The sequence below is a fragment of the Macrobrachium nipponense genome, chromosome 21 (genome assembly GCF_015104395.2).
Source record: "Macrobrachium nipponense isolate FS-2020 chromosome 21, ASM1510439v2, whole genome shotgun sequence".
Lineage (NCBI taxonomy): Eukaryota > Metazoa > Arthropoda > Malacostraca > Decapoda > Palaemonidae > Macrobrachium > Macrobrachium nipponense.
Window position 1 is genome coordinate 10,674,025 of NC_087212.1, and position 15,208 is coordinate 10,689,232.

Consider the following 15,208-nt stretch of genomic DNA (forward strand, 5'->3'; position numbering starts at 1 on the left):
CGGTACTTTATTCAAAATCTGGGAAGTTAATTAATAATAATAAAAAAAGAAAAACTGCCCTTAGCCAAAGATACACATTCACGCTGAAATGAGATCTAACAAGCTAATAAGAATGCATGATGGGTTGGATGTTATAGGCCTAAGCACGTGATAAAATAAATATCAGGGCCTATAATTTATCGCAGATGAAATGGTAAATCATCGGCTGTTGTGAATTATTACTCTATATATCGCTATACCACAAATGTCTTTTGCTCCTGAGCAGATAATCAGATAAAATTAATGGTAAATCAGATTAATTTGTAAACATTTGTCAGACAAGCTGGTATTCAAGCACGTACATGAAGCCTGAAGGTTGTACTTTAAAAAAAATGTTAACTGACAAAAGAAAAAAAAAGCTTTAGAAATTACAATCAGGTAACCGATATCAAGGAAATCACATCGTGTTTTCTTACGCCACAGAACTAGCCATTCTGCTATCTCTGGGCTATAGTAAAGCCTAGCCCTAGTTGAGACACAGATCATTAACTGGTTAATTTTCACAGGTGTTGGATCTAATTCTGAAATGGCACATGTTTCATTCCTAGCTAATCCGTGTTTATTATTTTTTGTAACAACTTCAACTCTCTCTCTCTCTCTCTCTCTCTGACTCTCCTCGTCTCTCGTCTCTCTCTCTCTCTCTCTCTCTCTCTCTAGAAACTTGGCACCATGACTCATTCATTTATTACGTAATTTATATCGTACAAAAGGGCAACCATAACCGTATCTACGGGCCAATCTTGTTGATAAAGCTAGACTAGGCCTATTGCTAGCGTCTTTGGACTATTATTGCACATGAACGACAAGATGGTTATTAACATGACTACTATTTATATATATATCTATATATATATATATATATATATATATATAGATATATATATATATACCATATATATATATACGTGAGCCCTGCAACATGTAAACAACTGTAGAAAGATACTAGACTAATTCTGTGATCCTTGAAAACACTGCTGGTTTCCCATATCCAATAACATGTGACCCTTTTTAATTTAACATCTGTATGTTGAACTAATATGATTTGCCAGCAAGAATATATTACCTGTATTCCAAGATGTCCAGTTTGGAATGTGAGTAAAATCAGATGAGGAACGTCAAGCAAACCGGGATAGTAGCTCTGCCGTCAGAGTATCTGGGAAAACTGGTTGGTGTAACGGGACTTCCTATTGGACATCGGAAATTGGGAATGTTAATAGACCAATTGGAGTCCACGAGACAAGTAGGGTAAAAAAACCGCATGGTACAGGGGTGGACCATGTACGATCAATGTGTACAACCCAAGAAAAGTACATTATAACGCGTCCTGACACGGAGTAGAGGTCTTTACCTAAGTGTTTATTTTTACTGTTTTGTTGAAAAGTGTGTTGAATTTCCGAGTTTTCGTATTGGAATTAACAATTACTTTTTTTTTTTTTTTATAAGGACTGAAGCACATTTTACAGCAAATCGTTCCAAGTATCGAAGAGTTATTTAGGTATGTGCAAGGTAAGTTTTTATTGGCTTTAGCTGATCGTAAAGTTGCCTTTCTTCCATATTATCGTGCAGGTTATTAATTAAATGGTTTGGTTATACTATTCATTATTGCGATTTCATAAGTGTTTTCATGGCGATCTTCCGCATTTTAGACTATCTTCCCTCGTTAGGCTGCATGGCTCTACAGTGTTTCAACATGATTGTAAAAAAATAAAAAATGAGGCCTAGGCCTAGCCTATGTCATTTGGCCAGTAATGATTTGCCAGTGACCAATAACTGTCTTTTACACCTGTTTGGATCATAGCTGTGATATTTTAGTAAATTGTGAAGCCTTACCAGAGATAAAGTTAACCTAGTGGATCAGGATTATTGTGAATTCTTGTATATTTGGCAGTTTTTTCTGGCACCGTAAGTAGTGTCAAGTTACTTATACCTGGTATGGTATGACTGCACATTTTGGTTATGAAGACGAGTTAAATATGAAATGTTTATGTAGGTCATAGACTCACTTCCCACACATAAAGGAGCCTCCTAACCTACTTGAAAGATTTTAGGTTAACTTACTGACCCTAACCTAGAAATGGGTCTTTCCAGGCTGATCAGATGACCCCTCATGTTGGTGCACTGTATGCATTACTTAGGTTCTTTGCAGTGCCCCTTCAGCCCCAAGCAAGCTGCAACCCCCTCCATTCCATTTACTGTATCTCTGTTTTTATACTCTTACATCATACGTTCCTGTATCTCTGTTCATATACTCTTACATCATACGTTCCATGCTCTCCTAAAAATTATTTTGTAACTGCCTGGTTACACCTTCAAGACCTTTCTACTCAAAATTTGCCTTTCAGCACTGAATGACCTCATAGGTCCCAGTGCTTGGCCTTTGGCCTGACATGTGACCAGCTGAGTCGTATCAACATCAACTGCAACTTTATCACCATCCATTGGTTATTGACTGGAAAACTTATACCCATGTTTCATATCTGAACTAAAAGTGCCTGTCTAATGAATGATCAGTGCGTAGAAATATTTAGGTCTCATTCTCCATCAACAGGTATAATTTACTTCACATGAGAATATACAACAGGTTCTGACCTCCTTAGCAGCTTTAAGTCTTTAGTATTTGCTAATTGGTTGAATTGAGAATGAAGTTTCAGACAGACTTTTCTTAATTTCCAAAATTTTATAGTCAATGTTTGTTGAAGCCTGGATATGCACTTATGTATAGGTAAAATCTTCAAGAGTAGCTTTCCCACCTCTTTTGCTCAATGTGGGAATCAGCTATCATAATAGAGAATAAAGTTAATTGAAATAATAGAAATTTATGTGATAAAAATTTAATTTTTAAATGCTTTTCTATTACGTATACTATATCATCCTCCCCTCCTCTATTGTCCTCCCGAGGAAATACAGATCCTAATAGAGAGGGAAGTATTTAAAATATAATTGTTCTTATGCAGAACAAACCTTCTGTGTTAACAATAGGATGATTTATTTAAAAATTTAAATTTTTTTGTCAAAAATATGTTTAAAGTTTTGTATTGTTAAATTTTGTGGGGATTAGTATGTAAAGCAATTGAGCAGCCACTTCAAGCCAAGATTGATTACTGGGAAAGGAAAATACAAAAAATTTTGTATAAGGAATATAGAAAACACTACATATGAACACACCATTTTATTGATATGTCCTTCCAAAGATCTAAAGTATAAATCTCTACAACCAAGGCAATTCTGACTTATGATGCACATCACATTGTTAGAACTCTTGAGGGGTAGGCTACACTGCTATTATACAAGCCTGAAAATCCTTGTGGTATGTGCTAAACATTGTTCCACTTTAATTAAAATATCACAATATAATATAGACTGTATAATTTTACGTGCATTAATATACACTACATGATGTTGTGTTTACAGAGCAGTGAATGTTACGGCTAACTTGCACCAAGTCTGATGTATTTAATTTCTTCCGCATTCATTTCGGCTATAAAGTTAATTATATGAAGATAAACTTGAAATGGTTCTAGAAATGGCAACAGTCAGATGTCATTCTTTATTCCTCGTTATGGAAAATGCTGTCCTTGTGGAGAAAGATAAAGTTGTAGTTTGTTTACAAGTCCATTTTTATTAGAGGCATTAAGGATTTTAAAATGGTCAAAGATGGAAGTGCCTTCATTTACTCTATTTGATACATAGTATTGATGTTATAAATCCTAAAGCTTTTAGTCCCTATTTAAGGCTCACGTTGAATAAAGACATACAGCAAGGTTAGAAAGCTACTAGATTTTTGCAGAAATGCTTTTCTAGAATATAGCTTACAGTTGAAGGATACTTGAAACTGATACCCACAGTAAGAAAAATGTCTTGAGATTTGGTCAAAATATGTTGAAGTTTGTACATTGTGTGATTACCCAAGGAATTTACATTGCATGCGAGTACCATAAATCTGCTCATTGCTTAACAGAAGACCCTGTACCATATACATGAAAATACTTTAAATTTGGAAAAAATAATTATAATTTATAAAGTCATTCATGACTTCATGAATGTATGGGAAAAAATTCATCAACTTATTTTTCAAGGCTTTAACATTACAGAATTGACTCTCGGAATTTTTTTGCATTGGTATCATAAGCCAGTAATTGTAATAAATTAAGATAAATCACTTTTGAATTATGAATGTTCCTGAGACCAGATAAACCATATCACATTCTATTTGTTTCAGACGTGAGATGCTTAACTTTCCTTTGCCTCTTTGGAGAAATGTACATATTAAGTATATCGTAAGGGAATAGTATAGAAATCATATTCCATTCACAGTTGATGTAAATGAAATATAAACTTTTTATAAACAAGGAAAATACTGTATGGCAGATACTTGATTTATAATGAAAAATACATGCGTATTCAGTCACTGTAAAGTGCGTGCTGTTCTAGTCATTAATTCAATAAGTTACAACAGTCACATCATGAAATATATGTAAGTGAATATTATTATTGTATTTTAAGTCTTATGCTGTGGTTACCATAGAAATGTGCTTATACTGAAAATAAAAGTGACACTGACAACTAAACCTTAAATAGTCCCAGTGCTCTCCATGAAAAATTTGTTTTTGAAAGAAATGGTTGAAGTTCTGTTTTTTTGGATGTCACTTGATTGTTATTCACTTGCAACATGTTTAGGATTTTTTTTTTTTTTTTTTAGTATTCGAGAAACTATTTCAGATTTATAAGGCCACATAAAGGAAAGCAACTTATTTGGTGTGGTAGTAAGTGACATAGTATTCAGAATTGTTTACAAGTCATTTAGCAAAGGTTATTGTACTGTACTAGCATTTAAGGTATAAACTGAGTCGACCTCTTGGATACAGCAAAAGAAATTTAGTGGGTAATACAATAATGTTAACAGTACACTATACTACACAGATTACAGTACAGTATTAATTTAATCTCATAGGATATGTACTGTATTTCAACAAAATATCAAACCTAGTTTTTAATTCTACTGTACATGAATTACATACGAATTTAATTAAATATAGAGATTTAGTTTTCTTAAGGATGTATATTGGTTTATCCTCAACAATTTCAGATGTTTGGAATAATAAGTACAGCACTGCTTATCAAATTATTTTCTCACTTCAGGATAACTTTGTCAGATACGACTACAGTGCTGTACACATACATACTGTGATCTTTGTAAGTTGTATGTCTTTTAAGGTATCTTTCATATGTTGTTTGATGGTCAGTACATACTGTATATCTTGGCTTATAGGGTTTACTGGTTCTGTTGTGTATGACTCTCTCACTGTAAATGTTCTCTCTTAACACCTCTGGTGTCATGTGTGATGTATTTTGCTGAACATTATTGGAATAGCAGTACAGGCAGTCCCCAGGATACGGTGAGGGTTCTTTTCCCAGCAGGATGCTGCAAGCCAAAAATTGCCTTAACGAATCATCTTAATTATACATAATAGGAATACATAACACTTACAGTGCCGTAAAGCAGGTAATGGCACCGTAAATCCACTTTCGGTGCTGAAAAATTGTGGTTAACAGCACATGAGGCAAGCATCATAAGTCCAGAACAACGTAACCTGAACCTGACGTAACCCGGGGACTGCCTATACTATACTATTACAAATTTTTAATGCAAATTCCATTTTCATAACTATCAAATCTAACAAAGAAGTTAATCATTCATGAGTCCAGCCAGGACTATAGTTGTTGGGAACCCTGCGATCTGACTGAATCTTCCTTTAGTAATCTGTTGTCCTGAACCACACTGTTCTCTTTCTTTGTCACTGATAGTGTTATGGTTACATGTCTTTGTATAATTTGCTTTTGTGGTATTTCTCCTATAATTTGAAGTTTCCATTTGCACATTAACTATAAAAGCTGTAGTGAGTTCTTTTAATTTAAATTGAATCCAGTATTGTTGCGAGTTCTTTTAATTTAAATTTTATCCAAGTATAAGCAGTTACCCACCATTGCTTTGGAAAGGCCTTCACCTGGAGTCACAATTTTAGTTAGGTTAGCCTGAACCTTTTATTTAGCTAGTCAATGCATTCCAAGCAGTATATTTGTTACTTGCATAGCTTTGCAGTGTATTCATTACCTTTCTATTCTACAGAGTATTGATATTGTTCACACAATACAAGCTGTCAGTAATTTGGCCTATGTTGGACCTTTAGTTGGTGGCTTTTGTGTTGTGTGGTGACTCAAAACCTCTGATATTTATACCCGAGTTTTCTTTGGGTTATCCTCACTTGAAGTACGTCACCTGTTCCACATAATAAAATTTATTGAGGCAAAGTTCCCACTAGACTGAAAGTATGGGCATCAGTTACATATTAGGTCTCAGGATATTGCAGTCTGTTTGGGATACCAGGCTACCAGTTGATTAGCTTTTATTATTATTTTGTCTAGTACTATATGCCAAGATAACCAGCATCCAAAGATCCATTAATTTTACTTACTGACCTTCAGAAGCTAGTGATACTCTAACATTAATAACTATTCATTTTATGGGACCAATGAAAGCCTAGTAACATTGTTGGCTTGAACTTCTAAATAACAAGAACAATATTTTTTTTACAGACCAAAAATGCATTATGTCGTGTGTCACAGTAGTAATGTAGGCATGAAGAAGTTTAATTTATAGTAGATAATCATAGTAACATCAGTTTCATGTTTGGTATGCTATTAACATTGATACATAGGAATAAAAATCTTTATTATTCTTCTTTTTACTACAGCACACACAAAAAAATCACCTTATAGCAATCACAGACAATTGTACAAAAAAATCTAATGTAGAGAGACATTAAGATTTTTGGTTACAGTATTTTCCCCATAACTTTTGCAATTTAATTTTTATGCTAGTACATACGTACGTACAAGTAACATTAACCACAATAACTTCAGATTAATGAGGAGAAAAGTTCTCTTAAATGTACCTTTGTGTCCGCATTGTTAATTGGCTTTTAACAGTAATACTGAATATACTGTACTGATATGCATGGGAAATGGTACTGCTTTATATACGTCCTACAACTGAAAAGGCACTTTGAGCTATACACAATATTAATGATAGTGTCATTTGAAGGTTATATTTTTCACAGTATTTTTTAATTTTTATTTGGAAAATTCCCCAAAATGGCCCACTCATATTTGAATGGCATATGCAAGTTAGAGAAATGGCATATGAAGAATTTTAAAGGCTTGCTATTTGTACAATAAAGAACTATTTTTTATTATGGTGCACACATTTCCTCCAAGAATGTAGGTTGCAAGATAATACTGATTGCCATGTGCTGTTTAGTCAATAACTTCTAAGGTAATGTGTTCCATTTATACTAACCAATGTTGCACATACAGAAAAATGGTTTAAAGTTTATTGTAAGTATTTATCTACTTGCAACATTACAAAACATTTTGAGAGTAGAAACATATAGCATTGTACATTTTCAATTAAGCCTGTCTGTTTATACAAAGTAAATTTCTTAACAAAATCAATAAATTGAGGCCTTTTTATGTACAGGTTTAGTACTCATTTCAAATATGGAATGTTAGTTTAGACTTATTTAAGTTACATGGATTTTGATGTATGCTATTTTTTTTTTTACAAAATCTCAGCGCCATAAAATTTGTATACTGTTAGCCAGGCTAAGAACAACCATTATAATTCTCATTACATACCATATTTGATCATTATTCTTTACATATGTGAGGAGTTGGTTTTAAGAGTGCACTTATATTTATAACCCACAGCAATAAAAGTACATTTCAGAGAACCATCCCGACAGTTCTTGAGAACATAAAATTTCATATATCTTTATTCAGCCAATGTACAAGGTTATTCTGCATAAACACTCGTGACTATGAAAATTTACACGTACGTACCATACATAATTAATGCCCAGTATTTAATATTCTTCATATAACAGTACTACTGTGCATACATGATTAATGCACAGAATTTAACATTTATCTTATCTTCATTAGGTCATCAGTTATGTATTTGGAGTCAAGAGCTTCTACATGACTGAAAAAATCAATTTAATGAAGAATTGTACTTCTGACATCCTTAAATGATCCTGTAACATTTCAGTTTTTCTTTATTTAATTTTTTAATAAGCCTTTCTTTCTTTTGTAGATATCAGTCTTGTAATTATACAAAATTAAATAGGACCACATGACTACAGACCTATGTAACAAAATTAAATATTTTAACATTTTACCAAACTAATCTACTGCTACGTCTAAAGTATTACATGTGGTAGGCACTGATTTCTTTTTATGTGATGAACAAAAATGAAAAAGCAAGTAACAAAATACACGCACATTAATGAGGTTTGGACGTGTACTTACATACAGAATAACAATGTTCAAATTACAATATCTACACAATGTACAATAATTTACACATGCATTAGCCTAAACATTTACAACACTTATTGTAAAAATTCTGAAGTATAGTACACAGTACAAGATAATACCTATTACTGTAGCACCAGCACAAATACCAGTGTCTATCAAAAAGTACAAATTTGAAATATATTACAGAATCAACAATTAAAGGAAATCTATATTCACTGGTAAGGATCATCAAACAGTTTAACGAGTTCCATTTAAAATAAGTATGTATAGACTCAGAGCTGTAGTATTCTTATAGATAGCAAAATACCAAAAATTCACAGCAATATAGCAGATATGCTTTCAAGAATAGTATAAGAACATCTAAAGAACATATCAATTTCATGTTTCATTGGTGTTTACTAATTCCCACTTTCAAGTAAAATTTATCTTATAAACTGCACTTTTCCACCTTTTATGACCTTTATAAAACCAGACTTGAGAATTTTGAGTATAATAATTATGCAGAAGCAATATACATATAGTTAAGTATCCAGAAAGGGCATCCGAAGTGGGATAATGCAATATGAAGTAATGTTTACCTTTTTTAATATTTTCTAAACTATTTTTTTTTTTTTTTTACAAAGTTCTGTTATTTTAACTGCACATATTTCAAAGATCATACCAAACTTGCTTAAAGAGTGATAGACTGTATTTTGGAGTGCTTTTTCCTAGTGTACCCATTTAATTGAGTTGCGTATTGTGTACCAGTGACTCTTGCAGTTTTCTTTCCTACATACATTTTACAAAATTGAAAAACAACCTGCCATCCTTTGTGATTAAAGATAATTAACAATTTGAACTCGACAATTTGGTTACACAACAGATAAAATATAGTCACATTTACAAAATGAATATCACACATCAGACAGCCTTTTACTGCTTATTGCTCTACAATAATTAGTATTTCCAATTATATTTATGAATGTGTTCTCTTGAGAACTGCATACAGGTAAACTCAACGGTTCCTGACAAAGCCAAAAATTGCTCCAAATTGCAATACTAGGCTTCTGTGTCTTACAGTAATGATTCAATACTGTTAATTATCAAAATGAAATTTGCAGCTGCAATAAAGTATTACATTTATTTTACAGGCTTTCAATGTCGTTTATGGGCAGCTGCAGCTACTGCTGCTGCAAGCTTTGCATGTTCTTGTGCAACTTCCATTTTCTTCTGTTCACTTCCTGCAGCCACATAAGAAAACACACACAATACTGCATAACAAATCTGATCAGCCTGTGGATGAAAAGGTAAGCAAATGTTACGTATCACAGACATTTAGTCATTTTTCTAATACAGCAGTATACATTACAGTAGTTTAATTTTTTCAAAATCTGACAGGTGAGTTTAGTTTAAAATATGTAACTTTGCCTTAGGGTAAGTGAATAAGAACTCGGGTAATAATGTTGGAACTTGTAACCCTTCAGTTTAAGATATGCAGGTATGTAATATTGAATTGGTACCTGCAAAACTTGAATTTTCTACATCTTACCTTTATATGGATAATTTTTATTCAAGCATGTAGTTTTATTCCAGTACTATTTTATCCATATCTTGCCCATTAGTCATTAATTTCTTGATGAACTATGTTGTTTCCAAGGTCTCTTATAATTTGGTGCACCTTTCATATCCCTGCCCTCTGTGCTTTGCATACTGCCAATTGCAACAATGTTTCATGAGAGATTCCCCACTCAAGTACTTTTTTCTGCATGGCTGAAAGGCTAAAGGTGTATTAAGATTCATATGGATGATCATGAGGAATTCCAGCTATTTGGATAAAGCCCCAATTGGTGAAGGTTTCAGATTGCCTCGGCAAGATTTCCATATGGGAGAAACAGCAACCACTTTCTTCATTGTCCTTTCTATGTTCATGTTTCATTCCTTTTGTATGTTTATGTTTCAGGGACATATGCTCATTCACTTCAGGTGAGTTACCTGACCATATCAAGTTCACAAGATTTCTACAAAGAATTATGATTCACCATCTGTCCATAGTTTCAGTCATTCACTGTGACTGGAAAGCTGTTAAACTATGAAAGACTGATTTTTCTATTAAACCTACAGGTAGGCAGTTCCAAGTTTTTACCAATTGTTGGAGACTCCAGAGGTAAATTTTTTTATTTGAAAAAGATACTTTCTATTTTTCTCGATGGCATCACTATAACTGAACTTCTCCAGTACCTTTTCATGTAAGTCCTGAAATTTCCTTAGCAACCTTGAAAGTATCTGGTATTCAGCTACAGGTTGCTCATTTTCAAATTTACTTTTCTTCAATAAGGGAAACAGTTTATCTGTGTAAGATGGGACCTAAATGTTATTCTGATCAAGGTGGTTTATACAAGTCCTGACTCACCCATAATGCAGCATCTCTGAATTATCTTCTTTCTTGATGGGTTGTAGGGTTGCATTTGCAGGTATATCTGGACACCTACTCTGTAGCCACAGCCTCCAAGTAGGGTCTATGACTAAGTGTCTGCATTGCATCTAATAACAAGTTCCCATGTACCTACTTCATTAGTAAGAAGAACTAATTGCTTCACTTCATCAGTTTTGCATACAAAGTATAACCAGCTACTGCATTTGCTCAGATAGTTACCATGGACTATTATTTATCTCACAATATGCTGGTGTGTCTGTTCACTTCACAACTGGTAATTTTACATCCATGTAGTTTACACTGAATTATAAATTTCAGTCGGCTAAGTGTAGGTTTTCTTGAACAGCTTGTAACTTGCAGGTAAATCGAGATTCAGGATTAGGAAAATGATGGGACTGTTTTTAAACAAATATAACTTTGTAAAAAACAATTTTTTAAGTCAAAACCCATCATTTTACATTGAATGTTTGTCATTAACCTGGCTGTTGGCTTACAAATAGTCACTGCATGGCACAGAACTTTATTCCAGTCACTGCATAGCATAGAACTTTATTGCTTTATGTTGTACTATGCTGCTCAGGATATTCTGGCAAACAAGCATAATTTTTTGTCTTTGTAAATGGATGCATGTTTGGATTAAGTGAATTAGCCAAGAAGGTGAAAGGTTGCTGGTGGGAAAGCTTGAATGTAAACTTGAAGCCTTAGTGAGTCTTGAGTCTTAAGGTTTTAAAAGGAAATGGTGGTGAATTCTTTTTAAAACATTATTCGGATCACATGATTAGTAGGTGACCACTATGCTTACATCTTTATAGCACTCAATGGTACAGAATTTGTCCCCATAAATTTGTTCAGGGAAGACTTGAACCAGATTTCCTGAAAGGCCAAGATTGTGGTTTTGCCAGTTGAATATAAAAAATCATGCACTGGAGTATTCAGAGACTATGCTCAGCAGTCAGATTTGTCAGTCTGCTGACTGACAAATGACCTTCCTCTGGAGATACTGCCAGAAAGAGTCTTTCATTCATTTCTTCAAAGGTGTTTCATTCTTTTCTGCAGAGATGAATGCCATGGAGTCTGTCTTCATAGCTTCTCTAGGCTGTCTCTCTGGCTCGACCTAGTTTCATATATTGATGAATTTTTCCATGACAACTATCTCAGCTTGTGACAAGTGAGCAACCTTAAGGAGGTTGCTGGTGTTCAGAGGTATGGCCCTTACTTCCCTCAATTACCCGTGTGCTAACCAGTAGGCAATCTTCAGTTCTTCAAAGGAGAGACATGTTTACCTTACTCTTCTGTACGTAGATTTCCCATGAGAGTAACTACTTGCTGAGGAACACCTAGGTGTTGGGCTTGAAGGTAGCAATTGAGCTTAGAAGAATGGACTCCTGAGACTCCCTAGTCAACTAATGGACTAGGCTAATGTGCCTTCCACCACTCCAGTTGCTCATACATATATTAAAGAGGATTGCCCATAATTGAAATAAAGAGGATTGCCTCTGTCCAATCAGAGTGATTTGTTTCTACCTCTGACAGACCAAGGGCTCTTAAGACTATTTACGTACACAAGAATTTTTATGAAGTTTCAAGCTGTCTTATCCTCCTAATTTTTCAATGAAATCTTCCCATTAACATGATTGCAATTAAGGGCTCTTAGTGGTGTCCAACAACATTTGGTACTACGTATTATATGAGGGATGGTTGACCACTTTTCTTCAGGATAAGTAACAGCATGACATTTAGTACAATCACTGGTCAAGGACTGTTGATGTAATTACATATTCTTCCTCATCCTAATACCTGATCTCTAAATTATTGATACATCCTTTAAACTTGACTTTCCAGGGTTACTCACCACTGCATCTAGCATAAATGTTGAGTTCCTTAATAAGATTTTCTAATATATTATTATATACACATCTTTGTTTAGCATATGTAACTTTATTCCTCATAGAATCTTGTAACCCAAATTTATCCTCATCATCAGAGCTGCCAATGGATCCTACATGTCACATCAGCCAAATCTAGGGTGTTTTTTCTTACAAAGCCATCGTGCAGGTAAGAAGTGCCCAGCCACAAGGACACCACAGCCAACATTTCCAACCACGCAAAAAGTAAGGCACTTACTTCCTCTTGACCTGAGAATCTACATGGGGCATGGTAACCCTTAAACGCCGAATGGACGTTTTAAACGTCGAGTCAAAATGTCTCCCGTATGCCGAATGGACGTACCTTACGTCGACTCAAAATTTTTTTTTTTAAATTCGCGGAAAAATACTTATAGGCCTACCAGCCGAAAACTTTTGAATCACGCGCCTTGGGGGATGCTGGGAGTTCACGGATCGAGGTGTTGTTTTGTTTACAATCGTTACGCACGCGCGCAAGCGCGAATTTCTTTCTTGCCGCACTAAAAAGTATCTGTGACATCTCTGAAATTATTTCGTCACTTTGACATAATTTTTGTACCATTTTAAATTAGCCGTTACATGGAGTATTATATATGAAAATGTGCGCATTTTTATGTAGAATACAACAAAAAAATACTCATGATTGTAGCTTTTATCAGTTTTGAGATATTTTTATATAAATAACGATAAGTGCCAAAATTTCAAACTTCGGTCAACTTTGACTCTACCGAAATGGTAAAAAAACGCAATTGTAAGCTAAAAATCTTATATTTTAATAATATTCAATCATTTAACTTAATTTTGCAATTAATTGAAAGTCTCTAGCACAATATTTCGATTTATGGTGAATTTATGAAAAAACTTTTTCCTTACGTCCGCGCGGTAACTCTTCCGAAAATAAATCATACATGCAATTGTGGTAATGTTTGCACCATTTTAAAATTAGCCGTTACATAAAGTTTTATATATGGAAATATGCGCAATTTCATGCACAATACAACTAAAAAACAACCCATGGTTGTAGCTTTTATCAATTCTGAAATATTTTCATATAAAAAATGATAAGTGACAAATTTCAACCTTCGGTCAACTTTGACTCTACCGAAATGGTCGAAAAACGCAATTGTAAGCTAAAACTCTTACAGTCTAGTAATATTCAGTCATTTATCTTCATTTGAAACAAATTCGAAGTCTCTAGCACAATATTTAGATTTATGGTGAATTAAAAAAAAAAACTTTCCTTCCCTCCGCGCGCGGATTCTATGCCACAAATCTCCGAAATGCGTATGTCCCATTCTCAGAATATTTGCTCCATTTCATATTAGGTATTTCATAGAGTTTTATATATGAAAATGTGCGCATTTTCATGTAGAATAAAACGAAAAATATTTGAAGGTTGTAGCTTTTCTTATTTCCGAAATAATTGCATATAAAAAATATATATATAAAAAAATCAACATTCGGTCAACTTTAACATGTCAGATATAGTCGAAAACTGCATTTGTAATCTAATACTCTTACAGTATAGTAATATTCAATCATTTGTCTTCATTTTGAAAGAAATTGAAAGTCTCTAGGACAATATTTAGATTTATGGTGAATTTTTGAAAAAAAAAAATTTTTACGTCCGCGCATTACGCATTCATGCATTATTTTGTGATAATATTTTCTCTGTGTTGTTTTTATTGTTTTACAATGTGTTATATAACAAAACGATCGCAATTTAGTGTACATTGCAACGAAAAAAAAAAAAGTAACTTGTTACCTTTAACCGTTTTGCGTACAGCGCAATTTGAATACAATTATATATGAAATTTTGTTTTTGCACTATCATATATCACATTATTTATATATGATAATGATAATTTTTTTTCATTTTTGATGGTTGCATACTAAACTTCAGCCAATGAAAAAAAAAAGGAGCCAAAAATGAACTCTTAATCTTGAAAACTAAGCGCGCTATGATTTTTTGAAAAAAATATTTTTTCCGCTTCCGCGCTCACTCTGAAACACCTCCGGCACACGGGAGACATTTTTTTTTACCGCTTCGGCGTTTAAGGGTTAAGTACCACCATTGCTTTTTTGTCTTTTATAAGATAGACTGCAGTAGTACGTATTTAGAATGTTTGAGAACCACAAATGTGTGCTAAAATAGGTGGTAAGGTGAATAAGTGTGAGGGGAAAATTTATATTTTACTTTTGAAAGATTTTATGTACCGTATATTACTGCTGGAGATTTGGCAAACCTAGTCTTTTGAGTATTTTGAAGGAGGAATTTTTCTGTTGCCAAGTATCTATATTTAAATTTCAGTTTTCCCTTATGTGCTGCCATTTTCCCTTGTATGTTGCCATTCCTGTCTTAGCCATTAACAGATTTAATTCTGCTCTGCATATGTAGTGTGAATGGCTTAAATTCTCCAAAAATCTGTTGAGTAGTAGTAGTTTCAAACGTTTGAAATCCATGCTGAAATATTTT

General features: G+C 33.6%; 1 protein-coding gene and 1 long non-coding RNA gene across 8 annotated transcripts in view; one reads left to right on the forward strand and one right to left on the reverse strand.

Annotated features, from left to right (window-relative positions):
* Positions 1-1,411: 1,411 nt before the first annotated feature.
* LOC135197784 (uncharacterized) overlaps positions 1,412-15,208 on the forward strand; it is a 110,600-nt gene continuing 96,803 nt past the window's right edge. For 5 of the 7 annotated variants that reach the window (XR_010310659.1, XR_010310660.1, XR_010310658.1 and 2 more), the window contains exons 1-3: positions 1,412-1,545; positions 9,546-9,701; positions 12,813-12,939. This is a non-coding gene — a long non-coding RNA (uncharacterized LOC135197784). Of the gene's footprint in view, positions 1,546-5,176; positions 5,233-9,545; positions 9,702-12,812; positions 12,940-15,208 lie in introns of those variants that run through there. The other 2 variants (XR_010310657.1, XR_010310656.1) reach the window with 2 other exon arrangements.
* LOC135197783 (MAP kinase-activating death domain protein-like) overlaps positions 3,194-15,208 on the reverse strand; it is a 312,071-nt gene continuing 300,056 nt past the window's right edge. Inside the window, 1 exon segment of the mRNA XM_064224890.1 lies at positions 3,194-9,687. Within this exon segment, the coding sequence (XP_064080960.1) occupies positions 9,550-9,687 (138 nt within the window). The 3' untranslated portion in view covers positions 3,194-9,549.